This window comes from Andrena cerasifolii, chromosome 5 (assembly GCF_050908995.1).
Source record: "Andrena cerasifolii isolate SP2316 chromosome 5, iyAndCera1_principal, whole genome shotgun sequence".
In the NCBI taxonomy this organism is placed as follows: domain Eukaryota; kingdom Metazoa; phylum Arthropoda; class Insecta; order Hymenoptera; family Andrenidae; genus Andrena; species Andrena cerasifolii.
In genome coordinates, this window is record NC_135122.1 from 6813115 (window position 1) to 6838000 (window position 24886).

General features: G+C 40.9%; 4 protein-coding genes and 1 long non-coding RNA gene across 13 annotated transcripts; 1 reads left to right on the forward strand and 4 right to left on the reverse strand.

The window, feature by feature from the left end:
* Positions 1-2762: 2762 nt before the first annotated feature.
* On the reverse strand, positions 2763-5440 carry LOC143368749 (uncharacterized). Its single transcript, XR_013085287.1, has 4 exons — positions 5309-5440; positions 4250-4704; positions 3654-4201; positions 2763-3010 (listed from the first exon to the last, which is right to left on the reverse strand). It is a non-coding gene; the product is annotated as an uncharacterized LOC143368749 (long non-coding RNA).
* Positions 4461-9823, forward strand: Hmgcr (HMG coenzyme A reductase). 2 transcript variants are annotated; one of them, XM_076811764.1, is made up of 8 exons: positions 4461-4640; positions 4731-4842; positions 5290-5377; positions 5463-5760; positions 5851-6002; positions 6552-7107; positions 7181-8421; positions 8508-9823. In XM_076811764.1, exons 1-8 carry the CDS (start codon positions 4461-4463, stop codon positions 8629-8631), a joined length of 2751 nt encoding a protein of 916 aa, XP_076667879.1. In that variant the 3' UTR covers positions 8632-9823. The 2 variants fall into 2 exon arrangements, with proteins under 2 accessions (XP_076667879.1, XP_076667878.1); XM_076811763.1 differs by having other exon boundaries at positions 5463-6002.
* Positions 9302-11157, reverse strand: Xpac (DNA repair protein complementing XP-A cells homolog Xpac). Of its 2 annotated transcripts, none has more exons than XM_076811779.1 (6): positions 10854-11157; positions 10566-10776; positions 10376-10487; positions 10174-10298; positions 9825-10101; positions 9302-9719 (listed from the first exon to the last, which is right to left on the reverse strand). In XM_076811779.1, exons 2-6 carry the CDS (start codon positions 10709-10711, stop codon positions 9558-9560), a joined length of 822 nt encoding a protein of 273 aa, XP_076667894.1. In that variant the 5' UTR covers positions 10712-10776; positions 10854-11157; the 3' UTR covers positions 9302-9557. The 2 variants fall into 2 exon arrangements, with proteins under 2 accessions (XP_076667894.1, XP_076667895.1); XM_076811780.1 differs by having other exon boundaries at positions 11095-11135.
* Positions 11158-11892: 735 nt separating this feature from the next.
* On the reverse strand, positions 11893-19392 carry LOC143368732 (NBAS subunit of NRZ tethering complex). Of its 3 annotated transcripts, none has more exons than XM_076811759.1 (18): positions 19208-19392; positions 18894-19128; positions 18361-18779; positions 17906-18289; positions 17627-17837; positions 17331-17548; positions 16933-17262; positions 16633-16838; positions 16251-16547; positions 15834-16170; positions 15356-15771; positions 14968-15267; positions 14602-14890; positions 14220-14537; positions 13738-14149; positions 12740-13668; positions 12539-12661; positions 11893-12463 (listed from the first exon to the last, which is right to left on the reverse strand). In XM_076811759.1, the coding sequence occupies exons 1-18, from the start codon at positions 19298-19300 to the stop codon at positions 12188-12190; spliced, it is 5793 nt and encodes a 1930-aa protein (XP_076667874.1). In that variant the 5' UTR covers positions 19301-19392; the 3' UTR covers positions 11893-12187. The 3 variants fall into 3 exon arrangements, with proteins under 3 accessions (XP_076667874.1, XP_076667875.1, XP_076667872.1); XM_076811760.1 differs by having other exon boundaries at positions 16948-17262; positions 17331-17551; XM_076811757.1 differs by having other exon boundaries at positions 17331-17551.
* An 839-nt stretch (positions 19393-20231) lies between these two features.
* Rheb (Ras homolog enriched in brain) lies at positions 20232-23798 on the reverse strand. 5 transcript variants are annotated; one of them, XM_076812317.1, is made up of 6 exons: positions 23769-23798; positions 22661-22779; positions 22412-22483; positions 21055-21262; positions 20836-20965; positions 20232-20768 (listed from the first exon to the last, which is right to left on the reverse strand). In XM_076812317.1, exons 2-6 carry the CDS (start codon positions 22707-22709, stop codon positions 20679-20681), a joined length of 549 nt encoding a protein of 182 aa, XP_076668432.1. In that variant the 5' UTR covers positions 22710-22779; positions 23769-23798; the 3' UTR covers positions 20232-20678. The 5 variants fall into 5 exon arrangements, with proteins under 5 accessions (XP_076668432.1, XP_076668429.1, XP_076668428.1 ...); XM_076812314.1 differs by lacking the exon at positions 23769-23798 and adding an exon at positions 23377-23503; XM_076812313.1 differs by lacking the exon at positions 23769-23798 and adding an exon at positions 23192-23345.
* Between the last annotated feature and the right edge of the window lie 1088 nt (positions 23799-24886).

Here is a 24886-nt window from a genome sequence, read left to right on the forward strand (position 1 = left end):
TTAATGGTTAACCGTCTGAGATGCCTACGCTATTGCTTTGGCGTTCGTCGGTCAGATCGCTCTATTCCACTCGATCTCGATGTGTTTTGTGCGCTCTCTTCGTCGCGCGGTGCGATAATGTATGTGCCTACTTCAGCCAATAACCAAAATTCGTGTGTCGCGTCTTTAAAAGTGTGCCAAAATAGGTGATTCGACCAATCGTCATAGCGACGGACTGTATCGCCCGAGCCCGCCTCTTGGGGATCTTCTTTCGGCCGGGTAATAGTACCTATTGTTCGCTCCCGGCGCATTTAAGTTTCTGCCGTTAAATTCGCCAGCGTTTCGTACGCGTCTATCACCCGGCTGCGATCGGTAGATTTATGTAGATAGTGAATCATTGCTGGGCACAGTAGAGCCTCGATAACCAAAGCTCTCCTATACCGCTCTGTCCTGGGTTAGCCCCGGGTTGGACTACGCGGAAAGTTTAAAAAAAATAAGAAACTTACGCCTTCTAAGTATTCCAAGTCCCTGTATGTATTTGTTGCTTCTACAAATAACCGAGTAGAAAATAGTCGCCGAGCCGTAGTGTTTCCTCGTTTAGCTTTATCTTGCACGTTTTCGGGCTACAAAGTGTAGGCATCCGGTCACTTGTGTTATCTTATTGTTTTCCAATACCGCTTCTAGAAATTCAAGTGCCCATCAATTTTTTTCTACCATTTAACATACATGTTTTTCCTGTTTTTTTTCCCTGTGTTACTAGTCTGTTCGCGTCTATGTAATATAGCCACCTTACCTTTCTTCGTGAATACATAAGTGTTTCTGTGATGCGGAATGAAATGTTTGTCTGTACTCCGTTGCATTTAGTGACTGATCACCTTGGACTTGATGAAAACGTTCCGCTGAGTCGATCGCAGATAAACGATATCCTGATGGATGACAGAGTGGTCAATAAATCACGGTTTCTTGATGGATCGGTTTAACAATTTAGCATTGATTCGTCAAAGATACACGGTCCACGGGTTGCGCGTGATCACGAGGTAGCCGGAGATAAGGAAGGTGCACGATACGGAGCCACGAGTTCCTCGGGCCCAAAATTTCTAGACTTCGGACGTACAGTTGTTAATCTGCTGATCCACTTATCGCAGCGAGATATTAATAACAAAATTCGTACTTTCGAACGGGGGGGGGGGGGGGTATAAGCGCCGAGCGAAGATGACGGGCACGTGCTCGTGAAAGGGGAACGAGAAAGAGAGAAACGAAGATTGCCGAGCTCGGTCGGGAAAGAACGATGATTTCGCCGAAGGGTCGATCAGCCCGCTTCAGCGTGAGCGGGACTTTATTAGTCGGCTAGCGCCGCGCCGTCACTATCGGATCGCGTCTTACTTTATTCTCTGTTGGATTTCGAGCCCCTGTCTCTCTCGCGACCGGTCCGGGGTAAGAAGCTCGAGGGCGCCGCGGGGGAAGCAAGTTTTTCAAACGGGGATTTCCTCTGTATCTCGATATCGGTAGATCGCAAGTTCGCCTTAAAAATACGGCCCACGCGCTCGGCGGTCGTAAATCGAAGGATCTCCGAGATCGTCATGCGGGTAGACAGTTACGCTCGGTTCGTTCCGGTGTGCTCCAATCTTTTCGCTCGACTTTTTTTCGATTGTTAAAAAGGGACCGAGAGGGAAAGAGCGGGCAGGATATACATATATACATGCGATACGTGACCACGTGCGCACTGTACGTCAAGAGTTCCATCGAGCCGCTCTCCGTGCACCTGTACAAGGTACGCTCGACCGCAATTTCGCTATTGTGTCCACGGGGGTGTAATTAACCGAGCTAATGACTAGCCGGCCAATCGGCGCGAAGCTTCTTCTGCGTTGCTGCACGCACCACCGCTGGCGATTAAGCAATCCCAGTGCCGATTAATCCGCCTCCCTTCGCTCCGAATTAATTCCGCCCGTGAAAATTTTCTGCATCTGATCGACACATTTTTACACGCGCTCCGAACGCTCCCCGCTTCTAGCGATATAATTCATTCTCACTCTCGCTAATAAAGAACGGATCTTTACTTCGAGCTGCACGCTTCCGCGTTCGGCATGGCCGCGGCGAATATTTTACTTAAGCTACGGTGCACTGTTATCGAGTTTTCATTCAAAATTCCTATGCGATAACAACTTTGTAGATATATATATATATATGTATGTGTGTAATTGAAAAGGAACCGCAGTCGCGAGTAAGATTAATGACCGTGATAAATCTTATCAATGTAATTGTTTCGCGGCTGGCCGCTTTGTATATATATATAGGAAATGCGGGTATTCTTTGAGTAATGAGGTACCCCTCTGGTTTACCGCGTGGGTGTATTTAGATGAAGCATCGCTCGCCCTGATTGCACGGGAATCCGTACGTCTCGTTGATTCAGCTACGCACGCGACCCGTGGGAATTCGTACGCGTCGTTTCAACAATGGCTTTTCAACCAGAAAGGGAGTAAAAAGTGCCCGCACTTCGCCGGGGAACGAGAGACCGTACGTGGAAGAAGCGAGGGATTCGACGGCGGCGTGCCAAGCATTGGCCCCACGCGCGAGAAAGGTGGCAACATTATTTTTATTCTTTCTTTTCTGTTCGAGGAAGTGAATGGCATTTAAAAATTTCAAGGCCGCCGTAGCGATTTCGGGGGAAAGCTTCTCGGAGGATTCCTTTATCAATTATAAAACCAAGGACAGTCGCGGCAAAGAGCGGCATATAATTTCTAAAAATAGGAGAACAAGGTCGTGTTGCGATTGACGGCACATGTTTCAGAAACAATGCCGGAGCCACCGGCGTAGATTTAATTTCACGCGTCGCTCTTCCCCGTGTTCGGGCGTGCTTTCTACCCATTTCGCGGAGAAAGAATCACTCCCGTGGCTTTCACGCTGTTCCCTGTTTTCACTGTTTTTCTTCAAACACCGGGAGCGCAATCGGGGGGCCGCAAGCGCGCAGCCGTTGAAATCGCGCGAGATCGGGCCAGCCGTTGCGTATCGGTTATTCTTGGTTCACCGCCATCTGGAAAAAGCCGGGGAGCATTTTGTACAACAAATATACAACGCTTCGACGCGCTGCTTTCGATCGTGGCTAGGTTTTCAAATTAAGTGCCGAGCGTATCAACGCGCGGACGTCACGCCGCTGACGCTGAACAACCTTCCGTCGAATTAGCCAGCTTTCATTTACAATTCGGATGCGCGGACACACTCCTGCGCCCGTATCACGATTCCTCGAATACTTTATCGCAACTATCCAGTAATTAGGGAGGGCATATTTAGCTCCTTCGAGGGCGCGCGAAAAGAAAGTGGTCGAAAGTGATATCGCGATCGGCGACAAGCGCGAGACAGTTTGCTCGTCTACTTAGCCCCGCGAGATTTATCGGCAGCAGGAAATCGCTGGCTGCTGCGAGCGTTTCCTGGAACGTGTGCGACGCGAATTTATTTGTATGACAATGCCCGGTCGAAATAACGAGGCAGCCGCTTTCAACGGCGGTCTCCATTGAAAGTAAGAAGAGGTCAGTGGTCAGTCGAGTATAGAAATGTTCTCAGGAGCTCTTGGAAAGTTACCGACCTTGACAGACATTTCGTTCTTCGACAAGTTACATACCCACCGTTCAATTAGCCGTACCTTTTTTATGCCCGCGTTCGTGCCGATAAGCACGTACTTACGTGGAGCGACGTTCACTTCTCGCGGCTAGGAGCGTTCCGCCCTTAACGTCCGGGGCGGTGTACACCCGTTTGTCCAGCACTTGGTCTTTAAATTCATTGCCGAACACCGAAGATCGCGTCTATCCTCTCTCGGTGTTGCCCAAGCGACGCCCAACGTCGATGTTTCAACAGCCCCCCGCCGGAGACGGGATTTCGATTTCGTTGAAACAACACCGGGCCTTGCACGCGCCTCGGTTGCGTCATCGAAAGTATTACGGCTATATGGAGCATTATTGACACGGGAAGGATAGGTCGTGCCGCAATAACCGGTCCTTCGCCCGCTTTCCCCAAATCAGCCTCTTCTTCGCCAGCCTCCGTGCTCCGGGCGTCCCTTCTTCTCCTCCCCCGAGAAGTAAAGGGGACCAGAGGCGAATGAGAGTTAAAGAAAAATTATTCGCCGAATAATCTAAAGTTACAGTAATTTTTATTCGATCCGTTGTTTAAATAACTCTTTATTTAGTTAATGCCCAACTCTGAAAGGGGCCCAACCAGCGAGTTTTCCCCTCTGAAAGGGACCCAACCAGCGAGTTTCCTCCTCTGAAAGGGACCCAACCAGCGAGTTTCACCGAATAACTTCATTGAACGGAGGGTACTTCCTCCGGGTTCGCCGTGAGGTATCGTTCCCTTCGCAGCGGGCCGGACGATCGGCCGCGGGCGGAGTCGCAAGAGCCTCGTGTGATCGGAGGAAATGCTTGGACTCAGGAGGGTAACTTTTGGCAATGGTCTGTTTCAGGTTGTAAGTGACTGTCATCGAAGACGATAAGATGCTTGCACGGTTGTTCGAGATCCACGGCCGGTTCTGTGCCGGTCATCCTCTGGAGGTGATCGTGACGACCTTCACGCTCACAGCGTGCATCCTGAACATGGAGACCGGAAACGGGCAGCCGCGAGAGGGGTCTCTTCCCGTATCATCGCACTGTAGACACGGTCGCTGCAATTCGGACGTAAGCCAATCTTCGGAATTCCACTTCTCGATTACCACCGAGTGTGTACTCTCGTAGGAGTCCTCTGAATAAATTGTGATTATTTATCAGGACCTGAACGCAGCCGATATTATAGTCATGACTATAATACGATGTCTAGCGATACTGTTCACCTATCACCAATTCCGGAACTTACAAAGACTGGGTTCAAAGTATATATTAGGTAAGCGGACACACGCCCCCTAGAACTGCACGTCCACGTAAGGTGATAATCTTTGCATGTGTTCCGGTTCGGTCGCGATTTCGAGTACCGAATACAGTTGCGATAAGAAATACCGAAATCCCCGTCTCAAGAGGCTGTATATAATGATTATTTTTGTATCGCGATTATTCACGCAACCGGATCTTGTCGTACGCGTGAAAGCTTTCAGTGTCAGTGAAAGTCCCGTGGAAAGCGATAGCGTTTCATTTGGCGCGACACGCGATGATATGTAATTGTCTGATTTGAATAAAATTTAAATAAATACAGAAACGAGCGATGTCCCTAACGAGGTGTACGATTCTAGTCTAGATTTAGGCTTGCCGTTTGTCCATGTAATGGATGCCGGCAAAACTACGGCAAAGGTGATTCATCGATGATGTAACTGTTTAAATTGTATTTCCCTGCCAGGTATCGCGGGCCTATTTACCGTGTTCTCCAGCGTTGTGTTCACGTCCAGTGTAGTCAATTTCTGGCGCAGCGATATTTCCGACTTGAAGTAAGTTCCCACTGGCGAGGCTCGCCTACGCTACGGCCCCTTACCTCTCATTTATTTGCCGTTCCATGAAGTAATTGCTTTTCAGAGACGCGCTATTCTTCTTCCTACTTATCATCGACCTTTCGAAGGCCGCCATACTAGCGCAATTGGCCCTAAACTCGAGGAACCAGGAGGAGGTGCGCGCGAACATCGCTCGCGGCATGTCGCTCCTAGGGCCGACTATTACCTTGGACACTTTGGTGGAGACTCTGCTTATCAGCATAGGATCTCTATCCGGCGTTAGGAGATTGGAGATCCTGTGCAGCTTCGCCTGCCTCGGCGTCGTTGTAAATTACATCGTTTTTATGACCTTCTATCCCGCCTGCTTGTCGCTTATTCTCGAGGTAACGTGGCATTTTTCCTTTGGCCCATTCTGCGCGCATTGTTGCGTGCACGCGGCGGCGCGAGAGCTTCACGTTGCCGTCGTCTTTCAGCTTTCTCGAGGGACAAACAGCATGAAACCGCTGAGCGCAGACAAGATCTTCATCATGCATCCGCTGAACGAGGAAGATCAAAAGCCAAATCCGGTAGTGGAGCGCGTGAAACTGATCATGATCGCTGGACTATTCGTGGTGCACGCCAACAGGTAGCACATCTTGCCAACTATTTCCGTCCCTTTCTTCTGGTAATGTATACGGGCCGCGCCGTTTTTTACGCGGAACTATATCTATATTTTATACATCAGATAAGACGTCAGTCGTTGGCGACGCGTAACTGACAAAAAGCTTATCGTCCATCTGCCCCCCTCCTACCACGTGCGCCGCGTTCCTTTTTTTTTTTACTTCTCGTTCGGCAGTTTTTCTTATTCCGAACTTCCGCGGGGTCGGGTTCAACTTATTATGCAGTAATATAAGTGCACATTTAATTCATATTCAATGAACGCCTGGGGAAGGGAGATGTTATCGGGGAGAGGTTTGGACTCCTTTAACCCTTTCACTGTTAAGTTGGGGAGCAGTGCGTGACTCGCCTGTGCCGGGTTAAGAATGCCAATAATTATCGATTACGTCGCGCTCAAGATTTTCCGAAAGTAGCTCGGTCGAATCGAGTATCCTATTGCGGGAGTTTCGTTTCTAAACGGGAATTATTGACGAATAACTAGCCAGGTTGGTAGCCGTCTACGTATATTCTATTGCAGCCGATGGCCTTTCAAAAATGACGAGAATGAGCATACGATGGAAGGCAAGGCGTCACCCGCCAGCGCGCACATTGTAGCGAATACGTACAACAAGACAGAGAACCCGTCGGAAGTCAAGGAGTACTTAATGAACTGGCTATCAGTTAGCGCGGACAATATCGTGATTTTAATCCTGCTGCTCGCGCTCGCGATCAAGTTCATATTCTTCGAAGATAAGGGCGACATTGCCAAGCAGCTGCAGTTCAAGGAAGAGGACGACACAGAGGAGAAGCTGGAGAACGAGTTTACTACCAACGAGATCATGAACACTGCCAGCATGGAGATGTCGTTGCGCCAACGATTCGGGGAGCCGATGCGTCCCGCAATTTTCCCCTTGTCCGGGGTCGGAGGTGATTGGATCGAAGTTGAGAACGAATCGCAGATGGAGTTCACCGACAAAGAAGTGCAAACTGATGGGAAGCAGTCTAGCATGGACACGTCCAACGGCGAAAGCGTAGCTCCCGCGTCGACAGTTCCTAGACCGGTGGAGGAGTGCCTTGAGATATACAAGTCCGAAGTAAGTACATTCGCGGAGGCGCTACTGCTGAATCGTAGCGTGTGTTTTTAATATCGTCTGCTTGTATTTGTAGCTTGGGGCAAGCGCTCTGACGGACGAGGAAGTGATTCAGTTAGTCAAGCACAAGCATATAGCTGCTTATCAGCTGGAGAAAGCGGTCGGGGACATGGAGCGTGGTGTTGGGATTAGGCGTCTTATAATTGCAGAAGCTGGGAACTTCCTCGACGAGCTGGTCGATGTACCCTATAGAAGCTACGATTACAGTAAAGTATTAGGATCTTGTTGCGAAAACGTCGTGGGGTACGTGCCGATACCCCTCGGAATCGCTGGCCCATTGCTGATCGACGGTGAGCTGTACCATGTACCGATGGCCACCACCGAAGGGTGTTTAGTAGCATCTACTAATCGCGGGAGCAGAGCGCTGATGAAATGCGGCGTGACCAGCCGCGTGGTGGCCGACGGGATGACCAGGGGACCGGTCGTGAGATTCCCGAACATCGTCAGGGCCAGCGAAGCTATGGCATGGATGCAGGACCCGGAGCATTTCAAGGAAATGAAGGACAGCTTCGATTTGACGAGCAGATTCGCGAGATTGACGAAGATCCATGTCCGTATTGCCGGTAGGCATCTGTTTATTCGTTTCGTGGCGAAGACTGGCGACGCGATGGGGATGAACATGCTGTCCAAGGGCACGGAGAAATCCTTGAACACTGTTAAAGGATATTTCCCTGATATGGATATACTATCGCTGAGTGGCAACTTCTGCACGGATAAGAAGCCAGCGGCTGTGAATTGGATACAGGGTAGGGGTAAAAGTGTGGTTTGTGAAGCAGTGGTACCTGAGGACATTGTTACCAATCTACTGAAAACATCGGTTCACGCTCTGGTCGACGTGAATATAAGTAAAAATATGATCGGATCCGCTGTGGCCGGCAGCGTGGGTGGCTTCAACGCGCACGCCGCGAATATCGTAACTGCGATCTTTATAGCAACTGGACAGGATCCCGCGCAGAACGTCGGTAGTAGTAACTGTATGACCTTGATGGAGCCGTGGGGAGCGGACGGGAATGATCTGTACGTCTCTTGTACAATGCCCAGCATAGAGATAGGTACAATCGGAGGTGGAACTGGTCTTCCCGCTCAAGGGTCGTGTTTGGGCATGCTAGGCGTCAAAGGCGCTCACGCTAGTGAACCTGGCGAAAATGCCAGCAGATTGGCGAGAATCGTATGCGCTACGGTTCTCGCTGGTGAATTGTCGCTAATGGCTGCCCTCACGGCCGGTCATTTGGTTAAAAGTCACCTTAGGCACAATAGGTACGTCGATAGAAACTTATATGTGACGATGTTTCACTGAATTCTCGAAACGGATCGTGACTAATAATGTTGCATTTATATTTCAGATCATCTACCACAATGACGAACGCAATGGTTGTTCCCCAAAGTAACGTGGGATACAAACTGACTGTGCCAACTGTTTTAGAGCCTATACAGAGTGTTTGTAATGAATTTGTAGAGAAGTCTTAGCGTACATAATGCATAAATGGGTTCCTTCTTGATCTTTGGGTAGAGTCCTGTGTACGTGTATCGTACGACTGCTTCAACATAATATTCCAAAGAAATAATATTTCGTTTATGTACACGAGAAGGATATATATATATACCAAAATAACCGGAAACGAAGATGGGAATGTAAAGAATGGAGCGGTTTCAACGAGTTCAATGAAGACGCAGTGATATAGATTTTAAAGAAATTTATAAAAGTGATTCGAATATCCTTTGCCTATGATTTCCATCGCGGACCAGCCGCGATCTTTTACATGCAATGAAATGTGTATACTTAATATGCAAAGAACTACGCAGTTCATAATGGTTGTATAAAATTAACGAGGTGCAAAGTTTATTTTTCGCGTACATGATCATATTTTTACATAGTGCAATATTAATTTTTAGCTGTAGTAATTTAATTAATCAGACCGTCATAATGTCACAGTTAAGGATAATGTAATCGAAGGCTGTACATTATGTAGAGTACCGAGTACAATCAAACTATTGAATGTCCTCCGTGAATAGAAAGATATATATATATAGAATTATGGTATTATAATGCAAATAAACAGTGTAAATTATATTCTTTGCTTTTAAGTGTTTAAATAATGGAAAGATTAAGGGAAATTCGTTCGATTTATTTGACAGCTAAATTGCATTATGACGTGTACAATTTTATTAGCGCGAACGTATTCAATTCCACATGAAAACATTTCAATATAAAAAGTAGATAAAAGATAAGTAACAATAAATTAATAATAAGGAAGTGGAATGGCGTTGACTTTCTTTCGATAATCGTATATACGTTTTAACAAACAAAATCCCCTTGGTACAAAAAGAGCGGACACCATACCAGAACAGGCTCTAATAAAATACTCCTATGAAATTTATTACGGTCCTAAACTTCACATCTTTTCGTACGTCTCTTCGTAACCGCAAGCCGTGCAGGTGTGTGTGTATGTATCGTCTTCCTCGTTATATGTATCTCCTCCAAATTCGTGCGTATGAGATGCCTTTGTTGTCTTATCATACAGCGAGCTTCTAACTTGCATTCGCAATTGTTTAATCTGTTAAACAAGAAACGAGAGATTATTAAGCAAATAATATTTACTTGATGGACTGTTGTCTTACATTCCAGCTTAAGTAATATTAAAATTTTAAACATCTGTTACCCTTTTATTAAATTTCTTTATTTTAGTCCCCTCGCGTTTAGTATCGCGCGATTCCTTCTCCTCTAACAATTTCTCTTCCGAACCCCAAACTTCCAAAGCTCTTTCTTCTATTTGCAACTGCAAATACAACTTCATTTCACCCCAATTCGCATTGTGTGGATTCTTTTTGTTAATGAATTTCAGCGGAGGTTCCCTTTTGTCAAGGTCGCAATCCTTTAACAGATATTCTTTCTTCGCTTCTGTCCTCGTGATTAACGAATGCTTTCCCTGACTATCTCTAAAATAAAGTTCACACCCGTAATGTATTCATTCGATTAAACTGATTACCGATATCAAGTTATATTTATACCTGCATTTATCACATATGCTTAAATTAAAAGTTTGTAAAAGATAAGAGTCCTGATATTCATTTTTGCACTCGTCGCAGTGAGGCAGATTAGTAACAATGGGGGCAGGATCGGCTGTTATTTGTAACTAAAAGAAAGAGATCCGTGTCCGAGCGCTTTGAACATTTATCATTACATATTTTAAAGCTTTTCAATACACCATACCATCTGATCTTCCAAGTCGTCGTTCTCTTCTATCAGAAAACCACCCCCACTGTCTACAACACGTTGCCCCTGGACTTTTATGGATCTACCATTCGTTGAATCTTCATTTTCCCTTTAAAGAATAGAGATTAAAGGACATGAACTTTTACTCAACTTCTTAGAACAAAGCATTTTTATACACGCAACATACCCTTTCTTATAGGGATGAGAAACAACCTTAGATTTCCTTAAGAGCAGTGCCTTTTGTCGATTTCGTTCTGCACGGTCTTTGCAGTGCTGAGAATTTTCTATCGACTCATCCTTGGAAACATCCTGCGCCTCCTCTGCAGCGAACATTCTGTTTATGTTATTGGTTTTGCAATAGCATGCAACTTGGTTTGAAAAAAGCAATCTAGCTGGATCTAGAAATAATTAAAATACTTTACATTCAAGAAATTATACTATATTTAAAGAACCACTTGCTAAAATGGTTTGTTACATTATTGGCAGCAACAGTGGTAAGATGTAAACATGTAGATGTTTAGAGTTATCATGAAATAGTTTATTGCTGTTTTTTCATTTAAATGTCATACACTATGTGATATCTACATCACCTACATGGCAATCATTACAATATATAATATTTAATACATATTAATACATAACACACATGAATAACATATAAAAATAATGGTGAAAGAGTGACAATGTTAAAAGTGTATAACAATTACTTATTCTACGCTAAATTTATTTATTCATATACACATTTTCGTTGCGCAAACGTAGTATGTATATTATCCAGTTTCCCCTGAGCTGCTGAGCCTGACACCTGACGGGCCGTCTGCAGCTCGGCCATTTATTTGATTTCATGTACTTGGCGTAAGTTTTTTACTTTTTTGAAGTTTTTTATAGGGATATGTCTCTACGCCAAAGCGTATCTGACCGCCGTGTAAATCAAAAACAAAGCTGTAACCAGACCGATTTAGTGCACAGATATTCGTTGAGTGTATACATATATCGCAGGTAATAAATCTTATCGAGTTCAATCGCGTTTATCAATATTGTCGTAGTATTTGGTGTTTAAAGCGACGCAAGTATAGCCGCGTCAAAAACACCTGGGACTGCACCTGCTTTCGCGATAAAATATTGCATTTCTTTGAGTAAATATCACGTGTGCTATAGACTTTTGCCTTGAAAAGAATTTATCTGAATAAAAAATATCAATAAAGGTGCAATTTCATGTTGACGCTCGACGCTCGTTTTGAGCGTCAAAACTAATCACGACGCTCAACCAATGAACGAGCGAGTCAGAGAGAACGAGCTTCTAGCTGAAAAGCTAAACTCGGTTTAGCTTTTCCGCTTGATGATGAAAGTCACGTGGACCGATCACGTGACTGGTTTTGACGCTCAAACGAGCGCCGAGCGTCAGCATGAAATTGCACCTATAGATTCAAATCTTCGGACATCAAGATCGGGAAAAGGGATTGGCGCGTAATTTGAAAGGAACCAAAGGAGGGGATGCCGGTGAGTTATCAATTTATACAAATATCTAGTCTGGTGTATATCACATTCATATTTACAAATTACACGCCGTAACAAGTATTCGTAATATACATGTACAAATCGGTTTCGAAGTAGCTACGGGATATACATGCGAATTTAAAAGCTTCGTGGCGGTTACACATACACTGAAGTTGGTCGTTCCTTCTCCTTTTATAACAAATCCTACACACTTAGCGAGTAAAGGCGCGATAAATTACAATCCTCTTTTTCATACATTCAAAATCCTCTCAATTTGCATCACAGTTTTCGTAAAAAAAAGGGAATGGGTGATTATTTTCTCATCAGAAGTTCGTAACAAGTATCGAACGTGCACAAAGATGGTGGTATATCTTCCATTAATCTGATGATGCACAGGGCGTGTGCTATATGCTTTTGCTTCTTCAATTCCTTCACAAGGATTTCTGCATTTTCTCTCGTGTTCGTTAAGGATCGATTGACGAATACATGCTCGATGATCCGACCGTACACTTCGTGACTTGGATCGAACGATGCAGTTAAATTTTTCAGAAACAGCGTCTCTAATAGCGGCGCTGATAGCGTCAGTTCCTGCGAACATAAGATAACGGGATTATTAGGAGATATATTCCAAGTAAAACGATAGCGTTTTAAGCACGAACGTACTTTATGCTTTTCTTTGAGGATATTTACAGCTTCTTCGTGAAGTACTGGATCATCTATATCTAATCTAATACAAATTGCATGTTCGAGAGGAATGTGTTGTGCGTTTAAAAATTCCTTGAGGACCTATCGAAGCATAATTTCAGAAATTAATATCTTGCGAAGAGTTAATTTTAGTATTATGTTATGTAATCTTAAACTCACATCTTCCGAAGACAATGCGTTTATCAGTTCTCTGTATTCTTGAAAAATCTGGCTATTATACTTGCTTTTATCTTCTTCCGATATATATACATGGACCAGTGTCATCATTTTTAAAATGGGATGCTTGTCGACAGTCTTGTATTCGGGGCTCTTGAATTTCGGCCACCGTAGCAATATTTCTTTTATCTGAAAATAGTTATCCGCGCTTCGTATTTTCTCGAATACTTTTTCGAAAGCTTCGAAGCGATCTTGTTCCGTTGCACATTCGCCGATATCTTTTATCAGTGAAATATTGGCTTCTATCCTCAATTCGGGGATGCTCTTGTTTCCAACAGTTTCTATTACCTCTTCGTCAGAAAAGTTACCCCAATCATCGGTCCATTCTACATCGTTTTTGCCATCGGATTCCGACAAATTTTCTACCATTCGATTCGTACCATCGATTCGCGCAGTTAGACTTTCAGCCGACTTATCTTCCTTTTCTGATTCTTCGGAGATTAATGTCGAAGCCAGAATACGATCGGTGTTAAGCTGCTCACCTTTCTTATCAGCCTCGTCGCTGTCTTCAATTATTTGATTCGATTCATAAAACTTGGACTCTTCTATTTCTTGGTCGTTAAATAAACGCGCTTGCCAATATTTGAAACTTTCGTAGATATCGGAATCTTTACACTTCTGAGCTACATTCATCACTTTCCATATTAAATTCCACGGGTTAAATAAATATAAATTCTCACAATCTCTGTACAATCTTCTGTGTAACTCCAAAGAGTAATAATAAATCGCGCTTTGAATGTACAGCTCTGTTTGCGGTAGCTCCATTAAAACGCTCTGTGCTTCTTTTATACAATTCCTCTGTACACTAAATAAATAAGACATACCTAAAGGCCAGTCTTCTCTCATAGTATATCTCGCGCATTCTAGAAACACTGAAACGACGAAAATGATTACTTTTCAGGCTTATACACTTTACGTTTAAAATTGCATGTAACACTTACAATGATTAATATCGCTGACTTCCAATCCGTAACAAGAAGTCTCGCTCAACATAGCTATTCTTAGAAACGCGCGGCAGCATTTCAGCTTCGTATTTTGTACATCTGGGATCGAGTAGTTTACATATTTGGTATCCAGATCGCTAAGCCTACATTTCTTGTGCACGCATTCGTAAAAGCATGGAAAACTTTGCACGTCGCCTTCATCTTCGTGTCTTCCACTGTCGTTATATCCTATATCATTACTTTGGCTATTAACGAAACTGAGCTTCAATCTGGACTTCCAGAAGCTTGTGTCGCTTATATTTTTAATTAATCCAAAAGTGGATTCCTTCATAATGTTAGCAGAAGTTTTTACTATTTCCGTGGAAGCTTCCAACACCTTCGGAACGAATTCTTTCGTCTCCACCTGCGGCTATAAATTGAAAGCAACCTAGTACGTTTGATTGCCTATATTTTAAATGTATTTTGTCCAAAATTCTTACAGTAGTCATAGCGTCTATAAACTCTTCTTCGCTATCGGCATCGTCGGCATCATTAAAATCGTCGGGTTCACTGGGCGGTATCCACAGTTCCAAATTGTTATGCAACATTTGTATTTCTATCAGATGTATTTGATCCAATGCTTTACTCAATATATCGCTAGGCCCGTTGTTTATCGCGAACCATAAACACTTTTGCCTGGTTTTTAAATCGTCATAGTTCTCGCAGTATCCTAAATCGAACGCCACTGTCCAAGCAGGCACGTAATTATTCTGCATTAATTGCTGGCAAGTGGCTGCGCAAATACTAAAATCCTTTACCTGTAATCATTTTCCTTTAATAATAATTCCAATTAATTCTAAGCAGTGAGTTTGAAATGACTACCTGAAGTGCTTTCTTTGCTATCAGTTCCAAAACTTTCCCTTCCCGCGCCCTGCTATTATTCATCTCGATTCGTAAATAAGTCGCCAGGGTTAACAATCGTTGCCGATTCTTATGCGCATCCTCTCGCTTGTTCAAACAGTCTTCTATGAATTTCAGTCTGTCTTGCATTAATCGGACTTGCAGCGGTAGTATATTGATATTGAATTCGTTTAAAATTTGAAGGGAGTTGATGAGGTCATACTCTTCTTTGATTTGTGGGTTGTCATCTACAATTAGATGAAGGCAAGCTCTGGAATACCATTCAAAAAAGTGAAAAGAACGGAAGATTAGGGTTTATATAAAATATTTGTACATATACACGCTTACCTCGCCAATTCCATATTAGAATCTGTAACGGACTTTGAGCTATTAAAATATTCTTTACTAGCCTCCAGAATTAAGTTCACTGCCTTTTCGTAAGACACTTTCAACAGAGACTGCTCATTCTTCTTAGTTTCGATCAAAGCAGCACAATTTTGTATGTTGGATTTAACTCCCGACACCAAACGCGCCGACACACAGATCTCAAAGCATATTTCTATATCGACGCAACTAAAAATCAAACCGTGAATCTCCAACATGTCGTTTAATAATTGAGCCCAATGCCTTTCATCCGGGGGTAGATTTCTAAAAAGTATAGAAACTATGATTTACAAAACATCTTTATAAAAACAGTTGAAGTTGTAAAATGTTTTTAAAATGTCTGCTTCCTTACATCTTATTCAAGCTTCTCGCCATTTGAATCAGCAACTGTTTCGCAGCCTCAGGATCGCTTTTATTCTTTCGCAGCGCGTTTAACGTGGTTTTAACTTCATACTTGTTCAAGATCTTTGTACACTCGAGTTCTCTGTCAAGCTCTTCGAGTAAAGAGCATCCTCCACCACTGGTTCTCCTTCCATCGCGATCTTTCGCAATGGCATCTATGATACACGTCGCTTTCTCGTACATATCGGGATCATTGCAAGCATATATGCAATCTAAAGCCAGAGTGGCAATGTCCTCTATCATTCGAAGAATTTCAATATCGCGAGACTGTCTCAAGTATTCGAAAAGTTTCACTGATAACTTTAGGTCGCCTTTACTCGAGCATACTAAGTAATCGCTAAATAAGTGTCTCTGCAATTCTCCACCCTGAAAATTCAAGCAGGTCAAATAAATGTTAATTAAAATGTTCTGTAAAATCTTCTACGTACCAGATATTGATGCCTTCTTTTTATGAACGGCAACACGAAATTCTTGATGTCATCGACAAAACTTTTCTCCGTAGTTTCGCTCATTAATAGCTTAATTTTTTCCAAGTTTGTTAATTTCTGCAACTGGTCCAGAGATAGATCTTCCAGGTAGACTTTGTAAATTAGATCGTTCAATGTTTCTAAATCTAATAGCAGATTTTCTAAACCATCGATATTGTGGGATTTAGCAATTTTTATTAATTGCAAAGCGTTATCAACCATGCAACTGTTCTCCTCGATTTGGTAAGCTCGCGACTCGTACCATTTTTGCAATAATTCCGGAGTGAGCACGGTATCTCTGAAAGAAAAGAATCAAACATGTACGCGAAAGTGAAAAGCATTTACGAAGAATGCGATTCAGAAGACGTCTCGATTTACCTGTAGATAGACAACAATGGATCAGACTCATAAAGTAGTTGCGATTTATCGTCATTTTCCAAATTGATCGCTTCGTTGAACTCCGATTTCTCGGACCAATCTTTCTGTCGCAATTCACGCTGATCAAAGAGAAATAACTGGCCGTCGGTGTCACATTCTGGTAGAAGTTTCTTGTACCTCAATGGATTTAACGTTTCCGGGAAAAAGCTAACGATCGCTAGCCAATGAGGCAACAAACTTTCACCGTAATACGTGAACATAATTTCAACTCCTTGGCAATCGCCATTTTTAGCAAATCTGCGCTTAATGAAGTAATCATACTAGAATAAGCATACAAATTCTCGCATTACGTTATAAACAGTTTATATTATTTTGCTTGTACCTAATTGCATTTTCAACCGCCGAAAGTTGTCGGAACTCTTCGTAAAAGTTTTTGTTGTATTTCAACGAGGGTCCCAATATAATCTCGTATGTCAGTAATTTATCCAAGTGATCTAGAAGCTTTCTCCTATACTTGATCAAGTCTTTCTGAGCTTCCGACAAATGTTTCATGCCAATATTGTCGAGCAATTGATTCACTTTCTGCACCTGCGTTTTCATCAATATTCGATACATCCGTTAAAGCGCTTTAATATACATTCGTAGGTATCGTATTTCCTGTTAAAATAAGGAGACAGCTTACCTGTCTTAAACTTACACTAGCTTCGTCCATTTCGCTCCAATCGTCATCGATATTTTCTACTACAAACTTCCCGTTATCGTGGGTTCCAATCGCTACCAGGGTTTCCAAGTTCGCACCTTTTAATCCGAAATTTAGCAATTCTCTTGCCGCTTCGATAGTATCTGGGACGCGCGTAACACATTCGTGCAGGACCCAGGATCTTTTCGTAACTTTACTCAGATGCTCTTGAATGGCATTCAAAGATAATTTGGATTTTCGCCATTGCGTTTGATAAACCAAATCTGTGTCTAAGTTGTACGTATTGGCTAAAGCCAGAGCTTCTTCGTATTCCTGTAAGACTTTTTCTTATTTCCTTTCGATTATATTCAACATACTCCGAATCTTATAAATATCCATACCTCTATATCAATCTTTCTTGAATAGAGTTCTTCGGGTGTGGTACTTTTAAGACCGAGGATTCTATACGTTCTAAACAACACTCTCGACTTTTTTCTCTTGGGCTGGAACCTCTCAATGTCAGTTATAGAGTATAGGGTACTCTGCATTAAATTTGTGGTGTAATTTAATATACTGATCGGTTCCAATTCGTCGTCCTCTTCTTCGCTTTCCGAGGAGGCTTCTTAAGAGTCAAACACATCACATATTTTAATATATACACACATCAATGATGCGATACAAATCGTACAATACAAACCTGATATTTGACCTTCTGTATTCGATTCTCTATTCCGTTTTTTGCTGGTTATAAACGTTTCGCAATCGAGACACAAAAAGCCTCTGTCTGGACCGAACTCACATATCTGTGGTTGCCCAGCTAAAAATTCAGGACTCGTGCCCAAAAGATTTTGCAAATTTTTTGTAGAACACACAGAAGTGGATCCAGAATATCTTGCGACTATCATTGCCTTCGAGAATATCAGACTTCAGTATACATAATAAATATTTATATTTGAAGCAACGAGAGACTTGTTACCTGCTCGGACCACCAACCAATATCTAGAGGATGAAATTCAGTAACTCCTGGCGGAAACTTCTTTGACTTCGGATGTCCCAAGGGATTAGGTATATTGAAATCAGGCTGCTCTGTTAATTTCCATTTCTTCTGCAGCAATAAATTCGGCAGTCCCCAGAACGATATCGAACCATCCGTGTGTAAACATGTTAAACATTTACTGTTTGGAGAGATTTTTATTTTGAATATGATAGATTCCGGCTGAAAGCTTAACGACGGTATTAGGTTCCATATAGAAAATCTGGAGTTAGTTTTTGACTCGTCGTCAAAGGTAAATGACAGTTTGCAATACGGATAATCGTCCAGGGGTCTCCACGATGTTAAACCACTCTCCGAAGCTGTTGACTGAAACCAAATACATATTATTATGGCATATTCTTCCTTCCACGTAATGACAGTATGCCGAAGATAATTACTGTTAGCTTCTGAGTTATCGTGTTCCCAGCAACATAAAATAAGCAGTGTTTCTCGTCGTAAGTAACAGCGTTAACTCCATTTTTATAAAAATTCCCAAAAGAGAATTCATAATTGGCTTCGAACGCGTTGCTTATTGACACATGATATGATTTGAGTAGACCACTGTACGTGATCAACAGAAATTCATAAGACCATTTGTCAGATTTTATTCTTGGCTTAAGAAATATCATGGAAGCTATTGCATCTCCAGCTTCCAAGATTTGAGGATTTTGGGAGACAGTCTTGGGGCTGATGTTAAAAATATTGCTTCCTAGTGCGTTGTAGAAAGAGGTATATCCATTGCTAGATGCTAATACTAAAAGTGTCCCGTCCGGACTCCAAGCAAGCTTGCGCCATTGCGGGAAGGCATCCTTTGGGACTAGAATGATAAATAATACCTGAAGGGTAGCAGTGCATCTTGTATTTTCAAAGCTAATTCTCTAAGGAAGAAGATAGTAGAGTTTGACCGATTTTACACGAATTTACGACTAACCAGAAGCTTTCCCGACGACTGACGAATACTCATCTTTCGCTTTTCGAATTTCTATGACATTCTCTTGCAGAATAGCAAGCAAACGCCCATGATCTCCGATTGCGAACTTCCATGGCAAAGTGAGAGCGACTTGTTGCGATATACTTTCCGGTAACGAGTACCTATTGTTGAGGTACCTAAGAGCATTTTTAATTGTTCCAGGTGTTGGTAATATGACAGTGTCGTTCTTGCATTTCTAAAATGAATGAAGAAATTGTAGGGTGTCAATCATATGCCATTCGATCATCCTTTGCTATACGCAGACGTAAACTTACTATTAGTTCCGGCTCTTGTTTCCGAACGAAATACTCGAGCAATTCATAAAGTATCGGCTCGTTTTCATTTGATAATTCAATAGAACTGACCATTTTGGGACCAGAAACATAACCTATCGCGCCGACAAAAACATAGGCCACAGAGCGAAAACAGTCAGTTTGACAAGAATGACAAGTGCTTTCCCTTTAATTTTTACTATGTCTGGTGCTGCCCCCGTGGACCTGCAGGACGGGGCGTAGTTCCGGGTGGTTAGGTTGAAGCAAAAGACAGAAGGGGAAATGCCTGTTTCCGCCATCTTGATAGGGGTCACTAGTGCCGCGGTAAATTATAAAACTTATAGCGAATTCGGTATCTCGCACTGACTCTGCACTGGTGCCAGAAAATGACTTGGATTGGTTGTTTCTGATAGAAAGGAAAATAGCTCTATAAGAATCAACCAATCCAAGTCATTTTTTGGCACCAGTGCAGAGTCAGTGCGAGTTACCGAATTCGCTATTAGACAGAAATCTACCCAATCTACGAAATAAATCTCAGCAAGCTACATTTTGGTATGGGCCTTTATTTGGTCGTTTCAAACAATATGTCAAAAGTCCCCATCGATCCGACCGCCGCTAAAAGTTTTACAAGGAGTTAAAAAAATTAACAGTTTTTCGCGAATATCTCGTTATCTAGTAGTTTTACGACAAAAAATAGTTATTATAGAATTTATAGCCTAGGAAATTCTCTACAAAAAAGGTCGTATGAGTTTTTTTTGTAGGAGTAATCATTTTCGTGTATGTCGGGTTACCAAGTTTCAACCCCCATACTTTTGACAAGGGAAGATCCCGAACCCTGCAATTAAAAAAATTATGAAACTCTGTAAATATGTAGGGGAAGTCCTAGTGAGTACAACGCAATTTTGTTTGCTGCCCAAATTCACTCCAAGAGGGTGCAATTGACCCCTGAAAATTTTTCTATTTTGTATTATTACTCGGGAACTATAGGCGCTAGAAAAAAAGAGTGGTTAATAATAAAATCACTTCGTTTAATCCTCAGTTAAGTTTTATTTCAGGATATCTGAAAAAATATAAATGTTTCGGGACAAAGTTACATGAAACGAATCGAAATCAACTATTATATTATCATCGCCGAAAAGTATCTCCTAAAATATCAAACCGCATTACATATTTGGATAATAAAAATAAACGTAATCAAAATCAATTATCTCTTTTCTTTCTACAAAATGAGTGTTACAAACGTAAACGATAAAAACACTTATTCCCATTGTGTACTCTGATATAGACAATATTTATAATATTTGTTGTTGCTTATACAGCAATGAAAGATATAATTGTTTCGCATCCGCCATTTTACATTTCCAATATTATTACATTTAATTTGTTTCCGGACGTATATTAATATAATGCCAAATTCACCATTCCGTTTTATACATTCGCATTATACCGTAATTATATTTCCAGCTAATATAACTCAGGATATAATGCAGTTCGATTTCTCTTGTACATTTCCATCAGCTTTCTCAATCTCAATCAGTAACGTATGAAAAATATCTGCTACAGACTGAAACAGGATGGCAAATTAATATCGCAATCGCGACAAATCATGGAAAATAACGAAGCGAGCGTACCTCATTTTGTTTTGCACTGGTTTCTAAGAAAGCTGCGTGCCAGGATTCTGCCAATCGTTTGCCCTGTTCCGTTGTTATCATTCGGTCTACATATAAATCCGTTTTATTTCCTACTAATACGATTGGAACGCTGAAATACACAAAAGTATATCGTATTAGACATGCTACGTTACGTTATCAGCTCTCTTATGCGAAGAAAGGAATTAATAGATATCATACTGGACTTTCCCTGAAATATCCAGCAGCTTGTCATAAATAATTTGTACAACTTCAAAACTCTTTGCACTGGTTATACTATACACGAGGACATAACCGTGAATGTCCATCGAATACTGTGTAGGAAATATACTATATTCATCTTGACCCGCTGTATCTACCAACTTAACTTCATAATCTTGGCTATTTACTCGTGTACTTTTCGTAAATGCTGGAAAACAAATTCAATTGTATAAGAAAATAGGCAACATTCCCGTCAGTAGGACCCGCATCTTTCAAATCTTACACAGAGTTTCTTTTAATTTTATCAATAAAATTGCAACAGCTTTTGCTCTAAACCCGATTGAATTTATACCTTCAAATATAGATATAATGAGTACACTGCATACTTGTTCATTCACAAGTTTTATTCAAAAGAACAGATTCGAAAGCAAGCCGAGAAGCAAGATGTAGGGTGCTACTGCGTTAAGTACATTTAATTACGCGACAGATAAAAATCATGAAATAGATACTTGAACTTCACATAGAACACAAATACTAATCCAAGTAGAAATGCATGCATATTACTAACAATGCGTGTACATGCTGTAATGAACATACTCTGTGTAACTTGTTAATAGTAATTTTTAGCATACCCAATACCCATAAGCTTTAAGTAGTCCGAATTAATTCGGAGAATAAAAACAGAGTTTAAACGTAAAAAAGGAAGTAATTTACACAATACAAAACTGAAGGGAAATCTTGAAATCTCCAAGTACCGTGTTATAAAAATGGGATTACGAAATTATTAAGGCAATGCAAGTGAAGATGTTTTAAAAATGTACTCCTATGTGTCGATATGGATCGATTTAAATTTCGAAATTCCAGAATTTAAATGGATATGAATATGCTGAATGATACAGGTGAATATTGAATATTAGAGCGAATATCCTATATAATTTTCAATTTTACATCCTTCGCTAATTTTACCGTTTCGACTTAAAAAAAACTTTCCGAAGTTAACTACATAGTCGATTAATGACGCTAACGAATGCAAATTATATCATATTAATATATTATTTGTTGTTTCGTAAATACGGCATATTCACAAAAATGCCAAAGAAGCTAAAATTCACGTATATTCATGTAATATACTATATGCAGAGAAGTATCAAGAATCTCTACTTTCGATTTAGAAGCTTCTCGTTCGCCGGATACAGCGCACGTTATAGAATACCTGTCCGTTAAAATAATAATAAATTGTCAAGAATCTATTGCTCGTTTACAGCATGAATTATGAACAGAATGTGCAGAAAATACTACTAACAGTGTCATTAGAAATCTTTGAAGTAGCGTGTAAGACGATACAGGTACTTCTTACTATTTTCTATAGTAGGGTCATACGAATCCACAAACTGTCCCTCGACGAACTGTATGCTCAGCGACGACTTTCCTATTACAATTAACGATAAAAAAGACATATATAAGTTTACACTGTATATAAAATTAGTTTGGAATTATAGCAAAACATTTCACAGAAGAGTGACAATTTAATTTGCAGCGTTTAACAATTAAATAAACAAATCACTCGAGTAAGCGATATTTTGTAATTATAACGATGGTTCATTACCTACGGATCTGTAACCCATAATAGCTATTTTCCTTTGCTTTGGTGGCATCTTTCAGCATTTATAAACAGAACGGTTGCAGTAATGTTCCATAAAGGTTGGCGCATGCTCCAGTTAAAACCTGGGAACAAAATTAATACTGTCATGCTCGTACAGAATTAATGATTCTTAACCTTCTGGTTAACGGACTTGTCGCCACTTGATAATACCGTTACTTTAAATGGCCAATGCAAGATAGTACAAGAGGTTAAACTACATATGCGCAGCTAAGGAAAAGTCGGTTCAATGTTAGTCTATAAATTAATAGCGTATTCGACGACAGACTTGCAGTGTCTCTTTATTTTTGTCACTGTGTAATTTTGTCACAGGGAATTACATTATCAATGTGCTGCGCCATCGTTACCACTACACCTTGCATAACAAATTAATTCTAATTCTTACAGACTTTATTTTTCGTTATATAAAAAAAAGTATAACAATCCCAATCATATCTCTTGCTCAGACAAACTCGGCACGCAACAATAGGTACATACATTCGACGTCACTTTGTACGCATTCCATTTATCGCTACAAACTAAGATTACATCACAACTATTTCGCGCAAATAAATAACTGTGACATCTTCAAACACATGCACTCAGCATTTGAATGTTTGTAACTATTCATCGTACACGAGTCAATGCTCGTGTCCGTTATAGCCTAGCCACAGGGAACGTACCAATGAATCATTGATACAGAACACAAGTACGGCTAGCGATATTTTTCAAAGATGACTTCTCGATAAAATCATTAAACTCAAGCTACTCGTTCTCAAATATGAAGGAACCTGCTAACCGACGAGTTTAGACTGGTTCTGCGCAGGTTGACGCTCATTGGTGCCGAGAGAAGCCACTATTGGCTGTACCCCCACTAACGCTATTTCGGAGCCAATAAGCTCAGTCTGCATGCGCGAAACGGTTTCCTTCGCATTTAAGAACGAGGATAGCAAAAAACGTACGTGCGGAACGCATGTAAATACGATCTATACATAAATGCATGCGCGCCTATAGATGTGTGTTACGCTCTTACACATCGGTGTGCAATAGATGTATTTATGAACCAGAGAATTACTTAATGTCCCCTTGAACTCCAGAAATTCATGCGATACTCTTTGTACTTTGCAACGGACGGATCCCGCCCATCACAACAAACGACGTAACGTCCGTCCGACACCCAACTACGCATTGATCAATGCAGATGCACAGAATTATAGATGTAATCATTATATTAATATCAATAGCTACAGCATTCCTTGGATGCGTTTTACCATGAGGTCAAATATCTTTTTGAGGAGGATATATATAAATAAATTGGTTAGTTGGGTAAAATATTCTTGATATTACATGATAAGTTTTGGTAAATGAGAGAATTATTAAGATTAAAATGGATATAATTAGTCCAATTACTCCCCCGAATTTGTTTGGAAATACTTATATAAAATTTTTTATTATTACTGTACATGCAATTGAATATTCACCTTATATACATAAATAAGCTAATCAAGCATTTAGGCTCATACCCTAAGTGTAGACTCGACTTTGTTTTTATATAATTAATAAAATTAACAAATATTATTAAGCAATATAAATATTAGATAGTAAAAATATTAATCAAATTATATTTATTAATATTTTTAATACTTTAAAATTCAAAATTTTACATGCAATTACATTAAAATATAAATATAATTTAATCAATTTAACTAATAAAATCAACTTTCAAATAATTATTATTACTGTAATAATCATCATAAATCTATTCATAAACAATAAAGTATTTTTATGAATAACTCTAGAAATTGCAACTATATCATTTATTAGTATAGTCATGTCAAAATCTTACAACTCCAGAATTACATACTTCATTATTTCATTCATCAGCAGAACAATTATATTTACAGGACTTATGCATCACCCCTCAATCAATATAAATATTTTAATTTTAATTAGAGTTATAATTAAAATCACTATATTTCCTTTTAACGACTGATTTAACTAATAGCGAATTCGGCAACTCGCACTGACTCTGCACTGGTGCCAAAAAATTCCTTGAATTGGTTGATTCTTATAGAGCTATCTTCGTTTCTATCAAAAACAACCAATCCAAGTCATTTTCTGACACCAGTGCAGTGTCAGTGCGAGGTACCGAATTCGCTATTAATAAGAAAGTCAATTAGATACATAAACTTA